The following is a 15179-nucleotide window of genomic DNA, read 5'->3' on the forward strand; positions in this document are numbered from 1 at the left end:
TYRKCCAGAATTTGTTTTTTCCKKGTAACTGAAGTCTCTTTTCCTCAGTCTCCAAGTGCTTAGTTAAACAATGGCTATTTTATTTAGCAGAATTGTGCTGCAGGAGATTGTCTTGTTTTACCTTTCTTTCAGACAAGAAACACAAGTGCTTTTCAATAGATGAATTGTGAAATATTGAGCTCTTCTGCAAGATCTCTTGAAAATCCATTTCAAGGTCCAGAGCAGAGCTATCCCAATCGATGTGTGCTCCCCTGAATATGTTTCCCTATAAAAAGAGATAGAGAAATTAGAAAGTGACTGATAGCTTAGATAGCACTAGGTAAGGCACAACGATAAAAGTGAAGTTATTAAAACAAAACCCTGAGATGTACAAAATATTATCCTACACCCAGAATAAATTAGTTTCTGATTCCAGCTTGGCTGGAAATAAAAATGGGTCCCTTAAGTGAACTGGCACATATGCAGTTTGTTTTGCTTTCCTTTGGTGTGAAATTGTATTGCCATTAGAAAAGCTGGGTATTGATCTTTTGGGTTTGGGGTTTTTTTTTCCCTCCTCTTCTTTTTTTTCCTTTTTTGTCTTCTTTTTTAATCTTGTCCAGTTTGTGTTTTCTCTCATCATCTCTATTATTTTCTTTTTTTTTTTTTTTTCATTTTTTGTCTTCTTTTTTAATCTTGTCCAGTTTGTGTTTTCTCTCATCATCTCTATTATTTTGGGGGGTTAATTCTCCCTCACTCCCATGCCCTGGGCAGTTTATCCATTGCCCAGCATCACGTTCTTTGCTGGGTTGGGAAGGGGAGGGGGGTCATTCCCTTACTCTTCTTCCTCAAATTTGACACCCACTTTGATCTTTTTTAGATATCAACTCTTGCTTAGGGTAGAAATCGCCTTCTTTTCGTGCAGAAGGCATTATTAGTGTTCCAGCAATGCTGGGATGGCTTTTATCTCCCCAAGGAATCTCATTATCTTTACATTACAATAGGAACAGCATATGGGCAACTTTGCCAAAGTAGCCAGTCAATTTAAATTTGTTAATAGCAGGATTTTTTAAGCAACTTTCTTCAGTGCCAAGAGAAAACAACTTTGTTGTTCAGGAAAAAAAAAACAAAAAAAAACAAACCACAGTTTGTTAGAAGTAGAAACACAGCAGAAGGAGAAYGGCTGCTCATAAATATCTTCAGAACTTCCTATTCTTTGACATGTCTGCTACTATCCTATAAAAGCACCAGCTTAAAAGAAAAAAATTCAGATAGCTGGTGGGGCTTGGGTTGGCTGCTGAGATGTGTTTGAAAGAATTGGCTGGTTTGAGTTATGCCAGGCTATTAATGCACAGATCGTCACATTATTTCTCATATTTATTTTTATATGGTAACATATAAACGGCTGAGATGGGCCGAGGTCCATTTTGTGGATATTTTTGCAAACTCACCAGAATGTGCAAAGTCCCAAAGTTGTCCCTTGCAAGTGTCACAATCACATGTCCCTGCTCACGCTGAATGGAGCCGCTCTGGAGCTGAGTGTGTGTGAACAGAGAGGGGAGACAGCAGCTCCTGGCTCTGAAATAGCAGAGAGTCARAACTGCACTCAGAGTGGGACAGGCTGATGTGATGGAGTGTGCTGTGGAGGAAGTTGCTGTGGTGTGAATGGATTTATTCARGAATATCTCTTTGGCACATTCACCTCCCTGAATAGCTCCAAGCACGAGCCTCTCTTTTCTCCGGTGAAACTTGGAGTGCTCCAGTTCCCAATTCTGAATTAGACTCGACTGAAATGGGGAACAACTGGAGTTGGCTGGGAATAGCAGTGGGAATTTCAGTTCTCACTTTCTCTTGCTCAAAGTTTGCCACAGTCTGGCCCCTGAGAAGAGCTCCACTCCATGTYAGAACTAGAAAATACAATTTAATCACTCTCTGTAAAGTCATGTAGTTTGGATGCTTTGACATTGCTGATGAGGACCGTTGAGATGTACAAGTTGAAATCTGTGAAAGAGCTCTTGTGGTTGTGTTGTTTTGAGTTCTTTATTGTTCAGCTTAAAGAGTTTTCCCAATAATTTCTTGCATTCAGCCTGGAATTTCTAAGGTGTTCACTGGGCTGACAGGCTGAATGCAGCTAAAAAATTGTATCACAACTGTCAGAAACTGCCCCTTCCAGAATAATTTTTTAAATGGTGGTTATTTTTAAAAAAAAAAAAAATCTGTCAGCATTAGTTAGTTTCTTGATTTTCCTTTAATTATTCTTGTTATTAYAAATACACATTGTATATGTATTGTGTCCACGTGCAATTCCCAGGTGTATGATCTTGTTATGGCTCTGTCTGGGAAATTAAAAAGCTCTTTATCAGAAATCTTTTAGTAAGGCGAGTATTTATAAACCATAATCGTATTAATTGATTCCTGGTTTCAGAGGAAATGAAACCCAGTAATCCTTGTACTCCCTGGTTTGCTACTTCCCCATGGAATTTATTGTGTTCCAGCAGTTCAACACTGCTTTGTCTGAAATGGGGAGTGAATAAAGATATTTTTTTCTCCTTTGGTCTGATGCAGGTGACAGATCATGCAACCACTGCCCTGCTGCACTACCAGCTGCCCCAGATGCCAGATGTGGTGGTCAGGTCTTTCATGGTAAGTTGGAAATGTCTTTCATGGTAAGTTGGAAAGGTCTTTCATGGTAAGTGTGTCAGAAAACTCATTTCTGCAGCCAGATTTGAGTGTTTGCAGTGGCTGCCATCAGGCAGTTCTGATCAGTTGTGATTTCCCCAGTTCAAACCAGCTAGACAGAGGTTGTGATTCTTTGTGTCTCATACCTGGACTGGGATGAAGAGCTCATTCCCATTTYCCTGGGATGATTGGTGTTGGAAAATAGAGCTGTGAGTGGCTCTTCTGTCACAGGTGTTGATATTGGCCTGATGATTCCTGTTTGGAAAGGTCTGGGTCATCTCAAAAAAATCCCTCAACTAAACCCTTTCCTATGGCCCAATCCAAAAATATGCTCCATTGGAATTTTCCTGATAAGAGGAAATTCCCAGTCAGTGTATTCCAACTTGCCCAGTGTGGAAAATAATGGGCATTATTTAGAGAAGGTTTTATTTTGTTGCATRCAAACTTTGTTCCTGTGGAATTGTGTGTACTCACCCAGCACAGCAGCAGGTGTTTGGAGAGTCAGGAGAATACTGGAATATTCAGATCTTTTCAGGAATAAAATTAATCCAATATTATCCTATCCTGAGACATAGATTTAAGTTTATCCCCTTTAATTCTGTTTCTATTTAGACTCGCATTTGTGAAATAAACTTGTGTAGAAGCAGCCCTGTTAATCAGAGGGTGAGAACAAGGAATTATGATGCAGAATTCCTTCATCAAGATGAGTTTTGGCAGTGGAGGTTCTTGCTCTTCTCTCTGCTACAATCTCCCCATGGAGGATTTTGGGAGATATTTTCTCTACAATTTTCAGTCTTTTTCCTCCTTTCCCTTCCCTTCTGTTACCCCTTCACCTGGAACAATACAGCTGAGACTTTGGGAAACAAAAGTCTCATTTTGCCATTCACAATCTTTATATGTTTTTAGCATCTGTTCTTTTACATCCTTAATTTCCAGTGTGTAATTTCAGAACAGTCAGGCTCCCTCCCTGCTGTGCTGGATTGGTTATTTAATAAAAGAGCCACTAAGATGAGAGATTTCCAAAGTGCATCTTAAAATAATGGGTTTTGAAAGGTGAAAGCAACCGTTGGTGGTCAGATCCATGTTCAACATGGTTCTAAAATGAATGTTTAATAGAACAAGTCATTTGTTTGAGCCAAGGAAGGCCCTGCTGTATTGATCAGAGAAAACACCAAAACTTGCAACAAAGCAAAACCAGCACAAGTGTCAATATGTTGGGCCTTTCACCTGTCACTTGTGCAATCCACATGACAGGATGTTCTGAARCCCTAATTTTCTGATGAGAATGAAGAACCCATGCCTTTCTTTTCTGTCAAACAGATGTCTCCAGTGCACAATTTAACTTMATTTACCTATTTTTGTATCATGGCTCAGAAAATTCGATTTCTCRGTGGTGCAAGCAGAGCCCATTCAAGCTGAAGTAAATAACAGCAATTTACTCATAGAGTTGTGCTGCCCTTGTCCCCATATTTACTGCTCAACCCAGACAAGATCTAGTTTTGGAGCAGAGTTATTGACAGCCCAAGGTTTGGTTGCTATAGAGAAGACTCTGATGAAGATGGAAGGATTTGTTTCAATAAACTCAGCTGACCTCTTCTTCAGAGAACAATTTTCTCTTATCGACGTGATTCAATAGGACTTTAAATGACAAGATTCATGTGCATCCTTCACAGTATAAACCTGCTGGTCTAGGGCTTTTTTAGCTGTGGATCTCCTTGAGTGGGGAATTGGGTTATGTAATGCTCATTGCTGTGTGTGACAATGGGAACAGCCCAGTGCAGAGACAGGAATTTTGTGAAGGAACATCTGAGCTTAGTCTGTGTTGTTCAGCACTACTGGCCTTTAAAATAAATAAATAAATAAATAAATAAATAAATAAATAAATAAATAAGTAGTCATCAGTGTAATCAGGTTTAAAATGGCTCAGTATTTTATGACCAGCGAGTATTGATCCTAAAATCACATTAGAGAGGAAGTTCATTAGCTGGATGTGGGAGTCCTTCTGTCTTCAGCTCTGAGGAGCCCAGGCTGCAGTGGGAGTGCAGCAGGGGGTGATGGATGGTCATGGCAAGACACAAACCAGTGCTCAGCTGGACAAGGCACCATCAGCAATGGTTTCATCCCAGTAAAAACACGAGGTGTTGCAGCCCTCACCTCCCCTCACAGTTCTGGAGCTGCAAATACCTGCTCACAGGGCAGGGATTGCTATTAACAAATTTGCTTAAGTGACTGAAAAAGCAAGAGATGATGAATAAAGTGGGAATTCAGCCCTACAGCAATCTTCAGTGTGCTTGTGTTGGTAAAATCACCGTKCACCTCACTGAGGCCTGGCCAAAACACGTCCTCTGTCCTTGCTGCTCCTGTTCCATAAGAATAATGGCAAAGCCAACATCCACATCCACTTTTCTTTAACTTMTCTCCCTTTTCCTTTCAGACCTGGTTAAGAAGTTACATAAAGCTGTTCCAGGCTCCGTGCCAGCGCTGYGGGAAGTTCCTGCAGGATGGGCTGCCACCCACGTGGAGGGACTTCCGAACCCTCGAGGCTTTCCATGACACCTGCAGGCAGTAAWTCCCACACCTGACACCACGAGGATTCCACACTTTTGAGGGTTTGGGACAGCACTGCTGGTTCCACCTGTGAATCTCCCTGTCCTGAAATTCGAGGTTGCACTAAAACATTGGACTCTTTGAGCAGCCATCTGYGAGGCACATGTGAGACTGCTGCATCTTGAAGGAGATGGGGAGAAGCTGTGTGTGATCTGAAATGATCTCTCTGGGAAGATGTGGCAGTAATAATCGTTATCCTAAACCTTAATAAAAATATTCCTTCTACAGTTTGCGTTTTGTCACGGAATTTACAAGACTTTTGTAAGCTCGAAAGAAATTTTGTATTGCCAAAATTGGTGCTGTTTGTTTYGTTATTTGATCAACACAACCCTTGGGTTTGGTGTGGATTTTTTGTTGGTGCTCTTTCCTTTAGGAAAACTGGAARCATTTAAACACTGAAATGATGGGGGGGGATTGTTGCAAGGCTGCTTATCTGAGTGCTTGTGTTTTTTATTCTGCAAGAGGAGATTATGGCATTGATTAAACAGAATTTCAAAGGCATGTGGCAGCTTGGAAGATGCAATGCAACTTTCTGAGGCGGGGGGAAACAGATGTTTCCCTTTACTAAAATTGTAATGAGAAATGTTAACAAAATCTGCATGTATTAAGTGGTTAGAAAACGTGAGATGAGCAGTGACAGTCGTGTTTTACAACTGAAAGTAAGGAAATAATTCAGCCCTGAAGCAGAGTTTCTGCAGCACAGACATCCAGCGTGTTTCCTAAATGATTTAAAATGTACATGGAACACGCTGGAGAAGAGCAGGATCCCTCCCAGCAATCCCTGAGCTTGGAAGGGATGGGAGARTTCCATCCTATCAGCCTTGGCTGGTTTTTCTTCCCCCAGAGACAGGGGAAGGTCCCTGGTCCTGTCCCAGCCCTGGGGCTCGAGTGGTATTTTCTTGGCTCCACATCTCCTGTGTCACCCCTGACAGCCAATTTGATTGATTCYACTGCCATCCCCACACTGTTCCTCTACAGTGGATTTGGGAGCTGGGAAAGGGAGCTCTGGAGAAGTTTTGTCACTCCATTAATTGTCAAACAAGYTGTCAGTGCTGCAGAGTGATTTTTGAGGTTTCTTCTGCCTGTGGACAAGCTTCAATTTCAGGACTGGCTGGTATGAAATAGAAATTGAAATTAAATGCATGTTTAGGACTCTGGAGGCACAACACTGTATGTGAAGAATGAGAGCATGTGTGTATTTAAGGATGGTAATAATGAGATCTAATTTTTTTCCATATAATTATTAATAATAATATTCCCAATCACCAAACAGAAAAATTGCCATAGCAGTGGGATAATGGCCGTTTCAAATCCAGCTGCACTTGAATTACCTAATGAAAACTTTTTGTGCTGGTACTTGACCCAAGCAGCCTCCTCAGTCCAAAGATCAGCCAAGACAGAACAAGGTTTGCATCTTGGATGAGCCCAAACCTTGGAAATAACCATCCCCGCTCTCCATCCCGTTACTGTGCTAATTAGAAGGCCTGGCTTTCTGATAGCATAAGCATTTTTTTTGTTACTAGAAAGGTCATAATATGATATCCAACCTGCTTTAGGCACTGCTGGCTGCTCCCTTCTGTTTATGCTTAAATAATGGTGCAGAAAGCAAATCCCGAGGTTCACAAAAATACCCGTGTGTGGAATCGTGTCTTGGCATTTGGAGATAATTAGTGGCAGAAAACAGCATCGTCCAAGTCTGTTAATTGAGCCTGAAGTTTTAAACCTGTAATTGGGGAGTCTGATGGAGAATCACACAATTCAGCATAGGTACCTTGGTACAAAAATAATTTCTCTTTCTGAGGTGCAACACAAACCCCTTTGTCACATTCCTGCCCCCAGAAACTGTGGCAGAGGGATCGGGATCTTCTCCCCTCACCAAGGCCCTGGAGGAGCAGGGATTTGTGTCCCTGCAAGCCTGGAAGGGCAACAGRTTGGAATATTTTCATCTGGGGGAGTGAAACTCAACTTAGGAGTTGCAGCAGTCTGGATTCAGTCTGTGTTTTTGTCTCTGGTCATCCTGGCAGTTCTTGTGCTCCGTGGCAGAGCCTGTTTGTCCCTGACATGGATTTCCAAGGAAAGCAGAAGCTGCTCTGATTTCTGAGTATGAGGGATGGAAACTGCAGGGGTCACTCCTAAATACAGAGCCACCCTCACAGTACAGAATTCCTGTGCYCTTTCTCAGCTTTGTCACTTGGATCCTGGGCCTTACCATTATTTTTGTCACCTTTGGAAGGGCTGGGTGACCAAAAGCAGTTTAATTACAGCATGAGCCACTTTGCTCTTCACCACTGGAGTTTGTGCAGTTCTTAAAGCAGCTCCAACCCTCAGGCAAGCAGCAAGAACTGTGATCTATAGGGAGTGGTTGGCTCTCACCTCTTCCAGAGCATCTTCCAGCCCTGTACTTCTCATATTCATTCTGCAAGGCCAGCACTGCTGCACCAGGAGCAGCCAAATTGAGCCATGAGAGAGAAAAGGAAAGTGATGCACGAGCAGAAAGAGCTGCTCTGGCTGCATGAGACAGAGCTGCATCACCCCAGCAGGGTTGTTGGTATGCAGGGGACATCCCAGTCCCTCCTGCAGGACACCTACAGCCCTTGGCCACTGTCACTTGGTGTCACCCACCCCAAACCCAGCCTGCTGTGCCCTGCTGGGCAGMGCTCCCGTTTTATCTTCCCCTGTGCAAACCCCTCCCGCTGCGCTCGTGCTGCTGCCGAGTGCTAAAGGTTACAAAATCCATCTTTTTGCTAAGAAAGCAACTTAATTAATGTGAAAGTTTCTCTGGTGAAGGGAACCCGCAGCAGATTCGCAGCCGCTCCCCTTTCCTTCCCCGCACCCCTCCCCAAACCACTTTAATTTCTCTGCCAATATTGGACAAATGTAACAGGCTGACTTTTTAATTTTCTACTCCCAGGTCTCCCTTGTCCCCTCATGCATTTTTCATCACAGCTCATGGCTCCCTCCCTGCCTGCCCTGTGAACAATATTGATCGACTGATTAAGCCATCAAGCCATGGCAAACAACTTTAATTTTCTAACCAAAGCCTTTTAGTTCTCTTTCCTTTCTTGTATATTTGTTGCCTTTTCCTAAAGTTTTTTAATGTCTRCTGGGAAACAAATACATTTTTTGAATTAGGCCGCGGGTTAATTGGTGCTGTGCACCAGCCAGTGGAATCCACTGGAAAATTTTAACCCAGGGATGCAGTAAGAGGGTGAATGTGTTGGTGTGGTCCCATTTTGAAGCAAAACCTCTTGGAGAAGGGCTTGAAAAAAAGATTTCCCTTTCTCTTTGGTCTCTCCCGAAAACCCTAAATTTTCCAGAGCAGAGTGGGAACCCATCACAGCAATGCAGTCCCCCTGGCCACACCAACAGCTCTGGGTACCTGACAGGGCTCCTGCAGCTTCTTCAATCCCAAACTGACATCCTTGGCTAAACCTGAGCTTAAGGCTCACAGTTTTCATCCACCCCACTGCTGCTGCATGCTCTAAAAACCGCTGGAATTCTGCAAATGTGAGACCCAGTTTGTCTTGTAGAGCATTTTTGAGCCCTGATGATGATGAATCCCTGGGCTGGCAGGTGGGTAAAAGCATCTTTCTTGCAAACTCAGAGCGTGGTTTCATTGAGCCTTGTCAGAATCGCTCCGTGGGTTTGCAAATTGCTTTTCAARGTAGAAATGCAGCTTAAATAGGAGGGTATTTGTCTCCTACTGGCATCATTCGAGCTCTGTGTTGTGCTGTGGTGCTGCAGTCCTGTCTGGGSKGCTGTCAGAGCAGGAGTGRGGRGTTCTGGTGTGTGCCAGGATYCCCATTCTGAGTGTTCTGCTGTCCTCAGATCTGTGAATTACAGAGATGTGGAAAAACCTCCCAAAGGTGCTCTGTCAATGGAGCCCAAGGTCACTGATCCCATTTTATCACAAACCCACCCCTGCAAGTCAGGGCTCTGCTCTAAGCTCACCTGGTGTCCTTCAGGAGGGGAGATTTGCTGCAAGTCCACTTGGGAAGGGGTGGTTTGGGTGGGTTTCTCCTCATCAGACATCAGCAGTTCTTTCCTTGGTTATTCTCTTGAATAGCAGTGGGGTAAGGAGGGAATTGGTTGTTTTGTGAGCAACAGCCCCAAAACAAAGCCAGCTCTGAGTCACTGGGGTTTGTGTCTCCTCTCTTGCTTTTAGGGACAAGGATTCCAATATCAGATAATTAGTTCCTATAAACATACATGTGTGTCATGAACCCATTAGAATTTGTGAGGTTGTCTTTTTTTCCTTTTAAAAGCAATTTATAAAACAAAAACAACATCTCCAGACGTGCTCCTTGTTAACATCAGGAGAGCAGTGRCCCTCTGGAAGGGCAGGGGTGTGTCCCTGCAGCAACCAGGATTTTTTCTCATCTGGCATTTTCTCTTCTTTAAAGTTCAACAGCAGCATTAATACCTGATTACCGGGTTTGTGTTGTAAAAATGAAAGGGGGATTAAAAAAATGAAATATGGCAGAGGAATGTAAATGTGCTTTTATTGTCAGTTGAGTTGGGAGAATGCAGAGACAGCTGAGCATTTCTCTTTTTATTTACTTTTTTATGTTAATAAGRAGGCTAATTTAAAATGGGAGTCCTTGTAGTTGGTAATGGACGGGGTTGTGCTGATTAAAAAGTTGCTCTGAAAACCAGAGGGCCRGGATCAAGGACAGAGAAGTTTTGTTATTCATGTGCTGAGATGGAGCATTTTGAGTTTAAAGGTGCCCCACGCTCTGGTCTTCAACATCTCCAGCAGCTCCTGCAAATCAGCTCAGGAGTATTGCCAGAAAACAACAAATATGTGAAAAAATATTAATGGTGAGAGATCATTTCAAATTCATGAGAACAAATATTTGCGTCGAGAGCGTGATTATAAGAGTGGGGCTCGGGACAGTAATGCAGGCTGGGATTTATGTACCCAATTACAATTAACCCGTGGTACCAACATTTCAGCTCTTGAGTTGCACAACGAGCTGCTCATTTGGCGTCTGCAGGTGAAGAATTGTGAGCAGGAAATTTCGGTGTAAAAATAAAACTGATGGAGGGGAGCAGCAGCCTGTGCAGCGCTGCCGTGCCCTTGTCTCTCACCATCTGCACTTCCTCCCCGCATTTGGGGTTCATTAAGGTATTTTTAGCCCTTTTTTTCTTTCCTCACAGCCTCACTACTGTTGACAATCCCTCTTTAAAATGCTGAAAAGAAAGCAGGAATGCTTTTTTTAAAGTGTCACCAGCCGGGGCTCGGAGGTGACAATGAACTGYGGGTTCCCCTCGGTTCGGAACAATCCCCAGAGCAGCCACAGGCAGAGGTGACCTGGGGCCGCTGCTCATTTTCTGCTGGATGGAAAAGTCTGCCAGCAGTCAGCTCCTGGAGCTGGAGAGGCTGGAACCCGCTGGGGGACCTGAAGGAAGGGAAATGTCAGAGAATGGCAGCTCTGGAATGGGCTGGAGCTGTGTCCTGCGGGAGGGGATGGAGCATCCTGGCCTCGGAGCCAAAGGCCCTGAGATGCTGAATTTGAGCAAAAAATTGCTAAACCACGACCTTAACAGGAGGTTTAATTAGATTTTGTTTTCTTTCTCTGAGGTTTTACCCGTCTCTCCTATAAATCCTGCTCTCGTGATGAATTTCTCCTGAGCCATGAGATGACTCTGATGAAATGCTCACGTGTGCTTCCAAACCCCTTCTTCCTGAGCTTCCCAAACYTCGGTTTTCTGACAGAAATGAGCCCCCAGCTAAGGGGAGGGAGAGAAACCGTGCTGGTCCTTCACATCAAGGTCTGTTCTGCTCAGACCCRTGAGCTTTGGGTGGTTTTTTCTCCCCAAAATCTGTGGATGAAACAACTGATGCTGCTGCAGGATGCGCTCCTGGCCTCACCCCGGCTCAGCTCAGGTGCCACYTGGGTCTGAGGCTGTGGAAGGTTACAGCCAAATTAGATTCATTGTATTAAGTACTTTTCTCTTAYGGAAAAACATGAGGAAATTAATCCCAGAGTATTCAACAAAACACGCCAAGAAGCGAAGCTGCCAAGCTCTCCCGGTTTGCKTTTTGTTTTCACTGAGCCCCTCGCTGTAATTACAAACACCCRTGAAATTAAAACTGCAAATTGCTGAGGTAGGAGAGTGGAAAGGCCGGGCTGGGAAACATTTAAATTGCTGTGACAGGACATTTTTCCATCCTTAAAGCAGCGCTGGGGGATCAGGAAGAGAAGTCCTGGCAAATTCACCTGTCAGGAGCTGGGAAAATACAGGGGAGCTCTGCAACATCTGATCCCTGGGGACATCACAGTTGTGCAGGGGCTGCTGCCCTCTGCAAGGCAGAAACTCCCAAACTTGCTCAAGAAGTTAAAACTCTTTRAAACTGTGCATTTTTCTCCTAAATTTAACTCTGATTTTTGGGTAWGGCCCCACTTTTGACACCTCAGTTTATTGTTAAATTGGTGAAACCGGTTTATTTGCTTCTGTTAACAATCCTTGTGGTCGTTTTGCTGTTGATGGACTTTATAAAACTCAGCAGAAAGGTTTCACCTATGAATATTTTTAAGGATTTTCTTGGGGGAGAAAGGGTGGTTCACCACTGCTTAAAAAACAGTCAGACATGGGCAAGCTCTGAACTAGAAAAGAGCTGAGTTATCTCTTTTTTAATACAAGCCGCCTTACAGCACGAGGTGGAGAAATCAATACACCCTCACCCTGGTTATCAGAAGCGCTGAAAATATTCAACATTAAATAGTGATGGTATAAACAAAACCTAACACCTTCAGCCCTTGAGATTAAAAGTGGATTTACTTTCTTTTTCCCAAGTCTGGTGCCACCGGGGCTCTGCACAAGCGCCGTGTGAGAATTGCTGGATAGAGAAAGCAAAGCTTTTGAAGGACATTCAGAAGGCAAAGTAATTAAATATAAAAAAAAAAATAAAACAGAAACAAAAAAAAAATCCACCTTGAAGTCCCTGTTTTTTAAGCTGCACTTTAAATTGGTGCTGCCAACCAGAACTTTCTCCTGGAAGGCTCCTAGCAYGGAGTGATGTGCTTTTGGTTTGCTTGGATGCCATTTGAATTCTGTTGTTTTATCACYTTTAGATAAAACTTGTCCTTTTTAGGCTCCTTTTCAAAGAAATAACTTTGGGATCCCTGGCATTTTGTCCTCTTCCCCTGTTATTTCAAGGATGCTGCAAAAATAGAGTTTTTTTGGCTTTTCTTTATTGCACTCCAAGGCCATTGGGGCTGAAGAGTCTYCTGGCTTTGTAGCATCCTTCAACCTGAGTTCTGAGGTGGTTTTGGCACACGTGCTGCTCTCTGTCCTCCAGGTTTGTACTCAGATTTCAGCAGCTTCCCCCCTGTGCTCAGTGTCTCCTGAAATCAGGAAAACCATCTCTTGATTTTCACTACAAGCAATGCTGGTCTTTTACCCATCATGGAAAACTGCGTTTCTTTAAAATGTAAATTTTGAAGAAGGGTTATATTTATATCTTTTCATCCCTCAGGTACCACAGGCTTTCCAGCCCCTGTTTAATCTCAGACTGATTGATGCCAAAGGGAGTTTTCCACTGGCTTCCACAGATCTTGGACAGGTCCCAGGGTGCAGCAATGCCCTGGGGATGCAGCAGCTGTTAAACCTCACGGGGTGATGCTGTAGAACAAGCGGAGATGCTTTGTCAGGCTGAGTGAAACAAGGAAGCTCGTGGGCTGGGTGTGACCCCTGGAGAAGGGAGAGGTCACAGAAGGGCTGGGCAAACAGCCTGGGCTCCACTCTTGATTTAATGACCCCTCCAAGGGCGTCCCTGCGGTCTCTGGATGAGATTGGGATGGTTGGAGGGCTGAGGTTCACAGAGGGSACCTGGAGGGGGGCACAGGGACAGGGGTGAGTCCCAGGGGGTGTCCCTGGGGTGGGGATTGGGGTGCTGGGTGAGAAGGGAGGATCTGTTCAATGCTCATCCCAGCCCTCGTGTGGGCAGGAGGAGTGAAGCGTGAGGGAAGAGAGAGAAGGGGCCCTGTGACAATGTGGGGACAGAGGACACAGRCCMTTCCAGCTGGCTYGAAGAAATCCTTTATTCTCAAAAAGCTGCGCCTCTTTATACTTTCMATKTTCCTGGGCTAAGCACCCATTGGCTGTTTGCTCTGCAGGGTCACTGCCCACAAACCTTATCCAATCCCATCTCTGGTTAGGTGGGTTCTACAGGCTCTGTTAACCAATCACAGCTTGACACACAAGGCAGGTGCATGTCAGTCATACATACAGGCTGCTCACATGACTGCAGCTCAAACCTTTCCCAAACTGTGAGGTTTAACAGAGGTAAACAGGATCCAATAGAAGCTCATTCTATAAAGCTTTTCCTTAACCCCAACAGGGAGGGACCTAAAGCCCATCTCATTCCACCCCTGCCATGGSCAGGGACACCTTCCACTGTCCCAAATTGCTCCAGGCCCTGTCCAGCCTGGCCTTGGACACTTCCAGAGATGGGGCAGTCCAACCTTTCCTAARCTGAGGTTTAACAGGGGCAAACAGGATCCAACAGAAGCTCATTTTTTTAAGGCTTTTCCTTTACCCCAACAGTGCCCAGACCTCAAGAGGAGGGATGGATGGGGCTGATCCATGGGGAGACCCAGCTTGGTGCCCGTGTCCATGCCCCATGGACAAAGTGTGAGTCCCCCAGGCTGGAGKAGCTCTGGCCTGTCCCTTTCTCCACCCACTCCTTGCAGGAAGGCTTTTATCCCACCAGGATCTGCTTATAGCACGTGAAACACCTCCACGCTGTGTCACACAGCTCCTTGTGTATGGGGCAGGAACTTGGCTTTACCTGTGGAAACACCCATGGATGGGGTGTGATACAAATCACATATTTATTGTGACATAAATCACAATAAATCACATCACGTTTTTGATTTTGTAGGGCTGCATCAGTCTCTGCTGCAGATCCCTCACTCCCCCCACCCATAATGATCCTCCTGTGTGTGGCACAGGATTGATGGCAGAGATGACATTATCCAAAAGAGAGCAAACACCTGAAATTAGGATTTCAGAAGTAGAATTAATGATTTCACTAGTGATTAGTGAAATTAGGATTGGAGTCCTGGTTTCTGTGCTGCCTTTGCCACAGCCTGTTTGCTATCAGAGCTCCCAGGTCAGGTGCAGTCCGTGGCTTTGGGTTTTTCTGATCCCGTAACAATGAGAGTGTGAGTGGCTGCTTGTTCCCATCAGGAAGCCCCCGGTGCTCAGGTTGGCAGCAAAGTGGGGGCAAAGTTCTGCTCAGGGTGCTCAGCCTTGGGGGTGGGATGGGGTTGGAGGAGCCAAATGGTGACACAGCTCCATGAAATGCTGGGGATTATCCAGGGCATCMCCCAAGGATTTCTGAACACCAGGGACAAACAGGTACCTCCTCACACACAGCCCTGAGTGAGGAACTGATGGATTTTCTTTCAAAGCTCTAAAATCCGAGGGGTGAGGCTCCAGGAGAGGCTGCAAAGCCACCACCCTCTGTCACTGTCCAGAAGCTCAGGGCAAGGAGCAGACGGAATTGTCACAACCTTCCTTCCCCTCCTCTGCTCCCTCCCCATCCCCAGCCCTGCCCCACGACCTGTGCACAAAGGAAACTCCTCACGTCCTCTACTCGTCCTGCTCTCAACTATTCGCTTGCAGCTTTTTCTTCCCGAGCTCGGTGCTAAAAATACTTTAAAGGTAAACCCTGGGGTGGCTCATTCCACTGATTCATTCTGCTCCTKCCTCCTCCTTCCCCAGCAATTTCCCCACAGCCGAGCTGGCTCTTTTATCCCGCTGGAAACGTGCTCTTGATCTTGCCACTTTACAAAAGGAGGGGAAACACAGCCCCTTTCATCTTCTCCTTGCACAGGCTGATCTCCTTGTCCGTCCTGTGTCTGATGATGGGAGGGTTTTAATCCAAAAGGATTGGAAATCTTTAC

The 15179-nt window shown here is 44.8% G+C and overlaps 1 protein-coding gene across 1 annotated transcript in view; it reads left to right on the top strand.

Moving 5' to 3' along the window:
- Positions 1-5583, top strand: part of MED27 (mediator complex subunit 27) — an 81227-nt gene extending 75644 nt beyond the window's left edge. Inside the window, exons 7-8 of the mRNA XM_057371584.1 lie at positions 2542-2619; positions 5090-5583. Coding sequence (XP_057227567.1) covers positions 2542-2619; positions 5090-5224 — 213 coding nt within the window. The 3' untranslated portion in view covers positions 5225-5583. The remainder of the gene's footprint in view (positions 1-2541; positions 2620-5089) is intronic.
- The last annotated feature ends 9596 nt before the right edge of the window (positions 5584-15179 follow it).

This window comes from Malurus melanocephalus, unplaced genomic scaffold (assembly GCF_030028575.1).
Source record: "Malurus melanocephalus ecotype Western Australia unplaced genomic scaffold, MMel_1.1 scaffold_149, whole genome shotgun sequence".
Classification (NCBI taxonomy): Eukaryota; Metazoa; Chordata; class Aves; order Passeriformes; family Maluridae; genus Malurus; species Malurus melanocephalus.